This window comes from Cervus elaphus, chromosome 8 (assembly GCF_910594005.1).
Source record: "Cervus elaphus chromosome 8, mCerEla1.1, whole genome shotgun sequence".
Lineage (NCBI taxonomy): Eukaryota > Metazoa > Chordata > Mammalia > Artiodactyla > Cervidae > Cervus > Cervus elaphus.
Window position 1 is genome coordinate 2091244 of NC_057822.1, and position 10600 is coordinate 2101843.

The 10600-nt window shown below is 58.7% G+C and overlaps 1 protein-coding gene across 1 annotated transcript; it reads left to right on the plus strand.

Annotated features, from left to right (window-relative positions):
* The first annotated feature begins 1833 nt into the window (after nucleotides 1-1833).
* KLHDC7A (kelch domain containing 7A) lies at nucleotides 1834-9634 on the plus strand. Its single transcript, XM_043908964.1, has one exon. It carries the CDS (start codon nucleotides 1950-1952, stop codon nucleotides 4320-4322), a length of 2373 nt encoding a protein of 790 aa, XP_043764899.1. The 5' UTR covers nucleotides 1834-1949; the 3' UTR covers nucleotides 4323-9634.
* The last annotated feature ends 966 nt before the right edge of the window (nucleotides 9635-10600 follow it).

The window sequence follows — 10600 nt, forward strand, 5'->3', positions numbered from 1 at the left end:
TATTTCGACAGAGATGGAAAGAGAGGAAACAACACTCTCTCAAAGAGAGGTCACCAGTGGGACAGGCTGAAAACGTCTGACTCCCGGAGCAGTCATACCTGTTGGACAAACTCAGGTCTGTAAAATTCTGGAGTCCTCATTTGCAGGCAAGTTGACATGCCCTTGGGGCTGCCATAAAAAGGGGATCACAGTTCTCCTCTCCCAAACGGGACAGTGGACAACAGACACGATTCATCCAGAGCATCCACCCGCATCCTCCCCGTGGAAAGGCACAGTCAGCTTGGCTGCTGTCCCAGTGGCGCCTCAGGCCCCAGAGTTGAGCTTCCCTGGAGACGCAGAATCCAGCAAGCAGAGCGGACTGTACTTGGAGCCACAGCCCATGCGACGAAGGCCGAAAGGGGCGAGTGGGAGAACGAGCGAACAAGAAGGAAGGAAAAGATGATGCCGGAAGGATGGAGGCGCGGGAAGGAAGCACAGGAGGCAGCCTTGGACCTGACCCTGAGGGTCGGACCAGCACAGACAGGGGAAGGCGGCCTGCGCGCAGCCCAGACCGCGCGTGCACGGCGGCCATCGGGAGATGACCCTGGAAGGTAAACAGACAGAGCACGGGGGTGTGGACAGCATCGTAAGGAATCACGATCTCCTCCTCAAGTCAAGGCTTCGGAGCCAAATTCCTCCAAACACGTGCCTGTTCCACAGCGTGGCTCTTATTCTCATCTTTAAGTTAAATGCCAACACTTGGAAGTGGAGAGTGACAGTGTCTCTGGAATAGGGCGACCAGGCAGCGGTGGGCCCACCCCCTGCACCCACAGGCAGCGTGAGGCTGAGACCCCATCCTGGCCTCCGGGGACCCCAAAAGGCCCTCAGTCGGGAGAGGGGCAGAGTCACACCTGTGCCTCCAAAGGTCCAGCTGATGGCGATTCACAGGCGTGACGATGGCGCCGATGGTGAGAAAGAGGAGGAGGATGGTTCACACTGACAAAGCCTTTCCACAGGAGTCCTTTACACACACCAACCTGTCTTGTTCTCACCCCGACCTTATGAGGGGCTGTTATCGCTAGTTTTTCAGATGAAGAAACGGAGGCACAGAGAGGTGGACTCACTTGCCTGAGGTCACACAGCTTACTGGCAGAGCCAGGCGCTGCTGAGATGGGAGGCGAGTGAGACTCCTGCAGCCTCTGACTGTCTGAGGCCGTCTGGTTCCAAGGGTGAGGACGTGCCCCATGTTTGCCCCTGATCTGGGTGCGAACACCGTGTGTTTCCCCCCAACTCCAACCCCAAGGCCATTTTCTCAGGCACCTCGTCGGGCAGGGAAGCAGGGCAGAGTCATTCAGGAGCCAGGTCAGGGGGCTTGGCCCAGCTCCCGGCTCGGCCTCCCCTGCTGCTGACTGCAGGCCGACCCCACCGTGGGGACCCACCAACCTCAACAGAAAGAGCGCAGACCCAGAAGGACCTCACGCCACACCTGCCGGGGCTCCACCTGCTCCACAACTCACCACACCCAAGCTCCCAGCCCAGCGGATTTGCAAAAGGGAAAACAGGACACACACACAGTCCCCCACCCCGAGCGTTTCCTAGCATTGGGTGACTGTTTGACCGAGAGCTTCCTCCCTCTTTGCGTGCCCGCGGGATGTGCCCAGCCCCCTCCCGCCGCGGCTGGCGTGGGTGGTGATCACAAGCTCAGCCTCCTCCAGTCAGATGCCTCCCACTCCCAGGGAAAAGCACCGAAGGATCCCAGGGAGGCCAGCTGCCACGCTCTGCCAGCCCCGGGCCTCGGTGGCCAACTCTGCCAGCTCAAAAGTCACCTTTGCTTCAACTCTTCACCGGCCCGGTCAGAGCTCGCCCCAAACCCCCTCCCGCTCAGCCCGGCAGGAACCAGGAACCGTCCCCTATTGGGCAATCATTAATCGGATTCTTGGCATTCCTCTGCCCCAGGTCGGCTTGGGAACATGCTCCCCAGAGGAGGAGGAGCAGAGGCCCAGGACTGGCATCTGGACATGCAGCTGACGGGCCAGCTGGTGCTGTCCGCCGCTGCCCTGCTCCTGCTGACCGCAGCCTACAGGCTGTACAAGTCCAGACCAGCCCGGGCCCTGCCGCGGCAGGGGGGCACCGAGGCCCGGGCAGAGAGGGAGGCGGGGGGCTCCGGGCAGCCTGCCGTCCAGGAGGCTGGTCCCCGGGCGCCACAGTGGGACGTGAGACGCCGCAGGGGAAGCAAGGCGGGCACAGGATTGCCGGGCTGCAGCTGGGAGAACACGGAGGCCTCCAGAGTCCCGGCCTCCAGAGCTTCCTCCGCAGCCTCAGAAGCTGGAGAGGCTGGGAAAGCTGGGAGGAAAGGTGCTGGAGCGGAGCATGCTGGGCAGCGCCCGGACGCTGACCTGGCAGCTCCTCGGTGCGGAGGCCAGGAAGCCGGAACAGCCGTGGACGGTAGGCCCGAGCTGCCCCACCACTGCCAGCCGTGCGGCGAACCCCCAGTGCCCCCCGCTGGCCTCCCCACCGTGGAGAGCGGCCGTGTGGGCGGTGAGCTCGCTCCCTGGCGGGACAGTGGACCCCCCAAGCATCCAGGGGGTGGGGAGCAGGAATCCCCCCATGAAGGTCAGGCGGCCTACCCTGAAGCCCGGTGTGACATGAACAACAGCTGGGTCTTTACCCACGCGTCAGGGGTCCACAGGGAGGAGGCGGGGGCCCTCCAGGCTGCCTCAGACCTGGGCCTGGCTCTGCGTCAGCGGGAGGGCGGCTCCGACGCCTCCTACACCTTCTCGTCTGTGGCCCGGGTTCGAGTAGAGGAGAATTTCATACCGGAGAAGGTGGAGGGGATCAGGCCCAGGCTGAAGGGCAAGGTGTACGATTACTACGTGGAGTCCACCTCTCAGGCCACCTCCAGGAGCAGGCTGGCCCCCGGAACAGCCGCCCCAGTGGGGGCTCCAGCCCCGGAGTCAGTATCAGACCCCCTGGGAACGAGGACAGCGTCTGAAGGGCCCGCCGATGACGGAGAGGGTGGACCAGAGACCGCTGCCTCCCACTCCACACGAGGCTTCAGCCGCAAGGAGAGCCTCCTTCAGATCGTGGAGAACCCGGAGCTTCAGCTGCAGCTCGATGGCTTTGGGGACCCTCTTTCATCCTGCCCAGACCAGGGTGCCCTGCCCACCCGCCCCACGTCCCAGGATTCTCCTGAGTCCAGCTCAGCCGGAAGCCGCGGGAATCCCCCCGTGCACTCTGTGGCTGGAACCAATTTCTTCCGCCCCCAGCTCGGCCCTGGATCAGCCCCAGAGGTCCACCTGGATCTGGGCAATTGCTACGAGGCGCTGACCTTCGCCAAGAGGGAGAAATTGGAGCCCCTGAAGGAGGCGGCCTACAAGGTGATGAGCGACAACTACCTCCAGGTCCTGCGGAGCCCCGACATCTACGGGTGCCTGAGCGGGGCGGAGCGCGAGCTGGTCCTCCAGCGCCGGCTGCGGGGCCGCAAGCGCCTGGTGGTGGCCGACGTGTGCCCCCAGGAAGGCTCCGGCCGCCTCTGCTGCTACGACGACGCGCGGGACGTCTGGCGCCCGCTGGCCCGCCTGCCGCCCGAGGCTGTGTCCCGGGGCTGTTCCATCTGCAGCCTCTTCAATTACCTCTTCCTGGTGTCCGGTTGCCAGGGCTCGGGGCGCCAGCCCTCCAATCGCGTCTTCTGCTACAACCCGCTGACGGACATCTGGAGCGAAGTGTGCCCCCTGAACCAGGCCCGGCCGCACTGCCGGCTGGTGGCCCTGGAAGGACAGCTCTACGCCGTCGGGGGCGAGTGTCTGAACACGGTGGAACGCTACGACCCTCGCCTGGACCGCTGGACCTTTGCGCCGCCGCTGCCCAACGACACCTTCGCCCTGGCGCACACGGCGGCGGCGAGCGGGGGCGAGCTCTTCGTCACCGGGGGCTCGCTGCGCTACCTGCTGCTGCGTTTCTCCGCCCGGGAGCAGCGCTGGCGCGTCGGGCCCACCGGGGGCGGCAGGGACCGCACGGCCGAGATGGTGGCGGTCAGAGGCTTCCTCTATCGCTTCGACCTCAACCGCAGCCTGGGCATCAGCGTCTACCGCTGCAGCGCCAGCGCCCGCCTCTGGTACGAGTGCGCCACGTACCGGACGCCGTACCCCGACGCCTTCCAGTGCGCCGTGGTGGACGAGCTCGTCTACTGCGTGGGGCGTCGGCGCACGCTGCGCTTCCTGGCTGACTGCGTCTCGCCCAGGTTTGTGCCCGAAATGCTGCAAGCCTTCCCCTCCCCGCAGGGCACCCTCCTGCCCACCGTCCTGACCTTGCCCGGTCCTGATGTGCCCCAGACCAGGGTCTAGCAGCCGGTCTGCTGGGCTCCTTCTGCAAGACTAGACGCAAAAACACCCCCTACCCGTCGCGGCATGGGCCATTCCTGGGAGATCCGGGGGGGCAATCCCGCCTCCCCCACCGTCTGGGCTTCTTAGCAGCGTCTTTGCCCTCTTCGGGCGGCAGCCCTAGTGTGAAAATGGAACTGAGGACTGATGCTCCGAAGCCCAGGGCACCCACCTCTGCAGGGTTGACCCCCACCTTGCTTGAGGTCTGAATTTGGTGGGGAGGGGGTACCAGGACCCCAGCAAAGTTCAGGGGCACAGCCTTATCACAGGCTCTGTTCCAGAGGTTTTTTTGACTCCCAGGGACCCCTCACGTTGACCCTGCTGGATCTGGGCCAGCCCTCCCTAAGCCACCAAGGCCTCTTCCTAACCATCGGCCACTGAGCCCCAACCTCCAAGGCTCCCAGAAGCATCTGGGACACACAGAGGCGGCGAAAATTGAGGGGGGTGGTTAGGCAGGACTAGGACAAGCCCAGGGGAGCCCCAGGGGGCCCAGCCAGAGGGAGAGATGGCTGGAGGAGCTGCAGAGCTAAAGCTGAAGCCATCCACGAGAACTCTTGCCTGCAGAGTGAATTGACCAAAGCCCGCTTCGCTTTTTCTCATTACATGGAATTCCAGTATACTGGAAGGAGAAGCCTCCTTGCTTAGCATCCATTTATAAAGGCACATCTGCTTGCAGGATCTACTGAGAATACAATTGATGGCAAGGAAAAAAAAATGTGATCCAAGGGCCACCGTCCTGCTGGGCCCATGGTTATTTGACCCCCGCACTCTCTCCCCAGATCTCAGAGCCCTTCACATGCAACTACTCAGGCCACCCAGCCCTTGCCTTGGGAGCTGGGGCAGCCCTTCCGGGGGCGAGGGGATGACATCCTTCCCTTCCCTGTGCCTGTGGTCGCCTGGTCTGCCTCATCAGACGGGAGAGGACCGGGGAAGGGCAGGTCCATGATGGAGCTGAGGAACCAGCAAGTTCTCGTGGTGCACCGGGAGGCTGGGACCTCCTTTCACATCAGGTTTGGCAAAGCCTCAAAGGGAGGAAAGCTTCCAACCTCAGGAAGTTACCTTTCTTCCCAGAAGGAGGGGAGACAGACTAGTCCAATCTATGACCGCAGCTCTGTTCCATCCCCAAGGAGGTGCGTATACCAACAGGAAAGCAGTCGTGTGCTCTTGGTAGCTGCCAGAAGCCAGGAGAGCCGGGCTACTTCTAAAGTGACCAGCGGCATCAGGAAAGACAAGAAGGCAGTTGCACCACGGCAGGCCCGACAGGTGGGGAGATGGGAATGCTCAGACTTCGGCATTCCTGTCTTGATAATGGAAGGGCGAGCCATGTCCTTCTCTGCCGGGGGGATAAAGGTGAGCACCTGGAGAAGGCTCTTCCCAATTCCCGGGGCTCCTGGCAGGAGCTTGTGTCACTGCAGCTGCGGAGTGACTGCAGAGGCTGAGCCGGGGATCTTTTTGGAAGAGATGGGATTGGAACAAAGAACGAGAGGAGGTTGGTATACAGATGAAGCCTTTCCTTGGACCATGGAAGCCCACCTTCCCTATTCTAGGGCTTGGGAGGTGAGGCAGCTTAGTTTATTTCTAAGCTGGAACCTGGGGGAGGAAAGATAGCTGAGACTATGGCTGGAGGCTGGGACAGTGACCTCCTCTCCAAATCCCCTCCACCACCAAGGCCATGCTCAAGTTTAAAGTCAGCACGCAGTCATGGACCTCCAAGGGACCCGGGGGGAGGGGAGACGTGATGCCCAGCAGGGGAAAGGGTGGAGAGCCCCATCTGGGAGCCGGGGCAGGTAGAACCAGATCGAGGCCAGGGGCAGGCCTCCGGCAAGGAGTCAGGAGAGGACAAGACCTCAGCTGAGCTGGGTGGGGCATTGGGGAAGGCTCCAAGCCGAGATGAGAGCTACGGCTTGCTCTGGTAAAACCTCCAGAAGCCCGTCGCATACAGATCGAGGCAGGGATCGAGGGGTAAAGCAGAGAAGCTGGTTCTGGACCCATGGCGGTGGATGTGGTCTCCATGATGAAAGGGAGAGCTGAGACTGGGCCGGGGCCAAGACAGAATGGTGCTGCGAGGTCCTCTGCCTCCTGCCCTCCCGCGGCAGACATCACTAACCGGTCGCTGTGTCCTTTCTTCTTGAGCTCTTTCCACCGCCTCCGAACTATTTCAGCACAGCGCCCCAGGAAGTCATTACCAGCAGATCAGGGCTCGTGCATTACTGGCCTGGGTCTCCAGAGCTGGATTTAGGGATGAAAGCCGTCAGGGCCATAGTGTCAGGGCAAGGTAGTGCAGGGGGCCTGCAAAGACCTCCTGGGGCTGTGACAGTCAGGGTTCATTTTATTGTTGTTTAGTCGCTAAGTCGTGTCTGACCCTTTTGTGACCCCATGGACTGTAGCCTGCCAGGCTCCTCTGTCCATGGGATTTCTCCAGGCAAGAATACTGGAGTGGGTTGCCATTTCCTTCTCCAGAGGATCTTCTCCAGCCAGGATCGAACCCATGTCTCCTGCATTGGCAGGTGGATTCTTTACCGCTGAGCCCCCGGGGAAGCCCCAGGGTTCGTTTACAGAATATTTAAACCAGGCGCTGCTCCAGGAGTTGGAGACACAGCACACCCCTGTCCTCGTGGAGCTCGCATGCTAGCTGTAGAAAACAGGAAGTTAAAAATAAAACAGGTCCATAAACAACAAATAGCGCCCATGCTGCACGCGGGCCACAGAGGAAGAGAAGGCGGGGAGTGGGGTGGTGCACTCAGGCTCCCTGACAAGAGGATGCTGTGCAGAGCCCTGAGGGGACATGCCGGAGACGCAGACCCCAGGGCTGGCTCCGGGCCGGGAGGGCCAGCCTGTCTCCTGAAGGGCTTTGCCACGCCAGCGAGCAGGACTGCCTCCCAGGCGCTCCATCTTGGTGTGTGGAGGGCAGGAGCCCAGCTCTTCTGCTTCGGCCTTTCCTATAAAGGAGAGAATCCCGTCACACTGACATTCATGGGAGAGGGTCCTTAGCTGGAGGTAAGCTACATTCCCGAGAGAGAAGCAGAGTCTGCATGTTTAGGTACTGAGGTCGCTCAGTCGTGTCCGACTCTTTGCGGCCCCATGGACTGTAGCCTACCCGGCTCCTCCGTCCATGGGATTTTCCAGGCAAGAGTACTGGACTGGGCTGCCATTTCCTTCTTCAGAGGATCTTCCCAACCCAGGGATTGAACCCAGGTCTCCCGAATTGCAGGCAGACGCTTTACCATCTGAGCCACTGGGGAAGCACACACATTTAGGGGGAGGGTCAGAGTAACACACAGATGCCCCGTCCGAACGCGTGCTGGGTGTCAGCCAGCCCGTGTTGCTCCTGCTAGGGGAGTCCAGGATCTCCACTGGCCGCCTTAATAGCCTTGTCCGTTGTCCTCTCGCCCGCGGCCTCAGAGTGGCCTGCGTGTCGCTTGGCTTCTCCATGCCTTCTTTCCAAATGTGAGTTCTTTCTTCTTTAGGGAAAAGAAAAAGAAAAACCTTAAGTTTGAGTTGTTTTGCACATTAGGCCAACCATGCCATTATAGAAAAAAAATTGGAGAATAGAGAAAGGTATTAAAAAATCTCCCCAATTTTCCACCCAAAGACAAACCCCCGCTGTGGTGTGGGTCCTTCCGGTCTGTTTTCCTGTGCGTGATTTTTCTTCGGCTTGATTTTTGCCTCAGTGTGATTATGCTGAATATACAATTCAGTTGCTTCCTTTTTTTTCTTTAACTTAGCTTTATAGAATAAGCATTTCCCCATGTTATTACAAACCCTCGGTAAACATCATTTCAATAGTTGCACAATATTCCATCCAGTAGACCTGCCATGGTTTATTTAAACATTCCCCCTTCCTTCAGGCCTGTAGATTTTTTTTTTTCCTGTTGGTTTCTTTTTCTGTCATAAATAAAGCACCCTTTGTTTTCGCGTTCCTCTCTGTCTGAGGCCTCCATCAATATTTACAAGAGAAGCAGTTCTGCCTGGAAGAACCAGGTTGTAGAAACCACATAGAAACCACAGCAGCTGCCTGCCTGGGGCCTGGGCCTCGCTCTTTCTGTAGGGCACAGAGCTGCCCTTGAAATGGCCAGTGGGAAGGACGAGGCCGGAGGCCCTCCTGTCCTGTGGATTCCTGGATCAAGGATGTAAGTCAGGGATCCCTGCTCTGCACGCGCCAGGCATACCTCCCTGACAGCAAGCCCATTTTACAAGTGAGAAGACTGAGGCTCGGGGAGCACAAGGACCCTTGCTAAAGACCCTCAGTCTCCTGGAAAGCATCCTTGACCCTGGCCTGCCCGCTCCCAGCACAGAGCTCTTTCCCTTCCTCTGCCATGAGGCGCAGAGCCGAGGACGTGACGTCCGCCGCCTCCTGCCCCTAATCCCTGTCCATCCCCCACCGGTCGGTTGTGCTCTATCCTTGACACTGGAACTCAGAAGAAACTGTCTTAAGCTCTCCGATCCTCCACACCTGCATCTAGCAAATGGGTTTGCCGCAGCCAGCCTCAAGCGGATGCGGTAAGGACTGGTCCAGGGGCTGCTCCGCGGTTGGTCCCTGAAGCAGCAGGGAGGCTGCTCCGAGCCAGCTCAGGGGAGGGATCCCTCATACTCCCACTGCCCTTTCTCAGTGGCCTGGTCCTGTGGAAGGAGGTCGTCTGACATTTAAGCTCCAGATGCCCCATCTTGTTTAACAAGGTCTAGGGATTGGGGGAAGAGGCTCGAGTTATACATAGACCGTCCAGGCTTGGAGACGAACCTCTGCACTCCTCTAACAGGGTCAGTGACTGGCTGACTTGAGTTTCCCAGGCTCAAAGCATTAGGCATTTCCCCGGGGCATCCGACAGCAGTGAAGAGCTTCAGAGGCTGCTCAGACCCCCTGGGCACCTTGAGAAGGTGCAAGATGGTACAGATGGGAGGGCAGGAGCCCCTCAGAGTGCCTGCAAGGCCCATGTGCTGTGTCTGGCCTACAGATAATCAGAGCCGCGCTTCCCATCTTTGTCATCCTTCCTGGGAGGCACTTGTGGCCCCAGGGTCGCCCTCGGAGTCCCCTGAGGCTGTGGCTTCAGCCGGGAGGAGCCCCCCAGGCAGACAGGAGGCTGCAGTGGAGGAGGGGTGGACAGAGGGTGATGATCGCAAAGGGAGGTGGTGCCTTCAGGGGTAGGAGATGAGGGGACAGTCAGCTGGGGAACCAGAAGAGAGGACCGCCGGAGGACGAGTCTCTACGAACAGCTCTCAGACTCAGGTTTTTTGAAAAGCGGGATGTGGGTCCAAACAAAATAAAAATGAAAAAGTGATCGAGTCTTGGACACCTTTTTCCTTGTGTGCAAGGAGGCAGTAGAGACACGGATCTTGTACCAGTAATAATGACAACCGTATTCCCCCACTCTGGGCTCCGTGAAAACCCTTAACTGTCCTTCCCTCATCAAATCCTTCCTGGAACATCTCTGCCTGGAAGTGATTATCCTCCTAATACACGGGAGGAAACGGAGGCAGGACGTTTCACAAAAATGAAAGTTATTCTTTGAAACCTTTTCTAAAATCTGCCTTTATTCTTAAAAAACCGGAGGAGAGGAATCAATCTTTGTCAATACATGTATTAAGTACTAATGGCGCTAGGTGTAAAGAAGCCACCTGCCAATGCAGGGGACATAAGAGATGCGGATTCGATACCTAGGTTGCGAAGATCTGCTTGAGGAGGGCGTGGCAACCCACTCCAACATTCTTGCCTGGAGAATCCCGTGGACGGAGGAGCTGGGAGGTCTGCAGTCACAGGGTCACAAAGAGTTGGACACGACTGCGTGACAGCATGCACACGTGCAGGCCCCATGCTTATGTGATTTCATTTTATTCTCAAAACAACGCGGTGGACGGCAAATGTCCCCTTTCCGCCAATGTCTCCACCCTTGATCTGGCCATGAGACTTCATTTTAAAAAAAATATATGTGTGTATTCTTCTGCACTTACCTTTTCCATTTACTATAGTATTCTCCTATGTTTTAGCTGCACCGTACAGCTTCTGGGATGTTCATTCCCCAACTAGGGATTGAACCTGGCCACCACAAAGAAAACACTGAATCTTAACCACTGGATAGCCAGGGAATCCCTGATACCTGCTTTTAATAGCTTGGACACTGGGTTTACTCTCTTGTTCTTAAAAACCCTGAGATTTCCACCATGGGCACAAGCCTGGACTAGCCTCCTGGACACGTGGGAGACACGTGGTCTGCTTATCAGTTCCCCCAGTCCACAGTCGGCCAAAC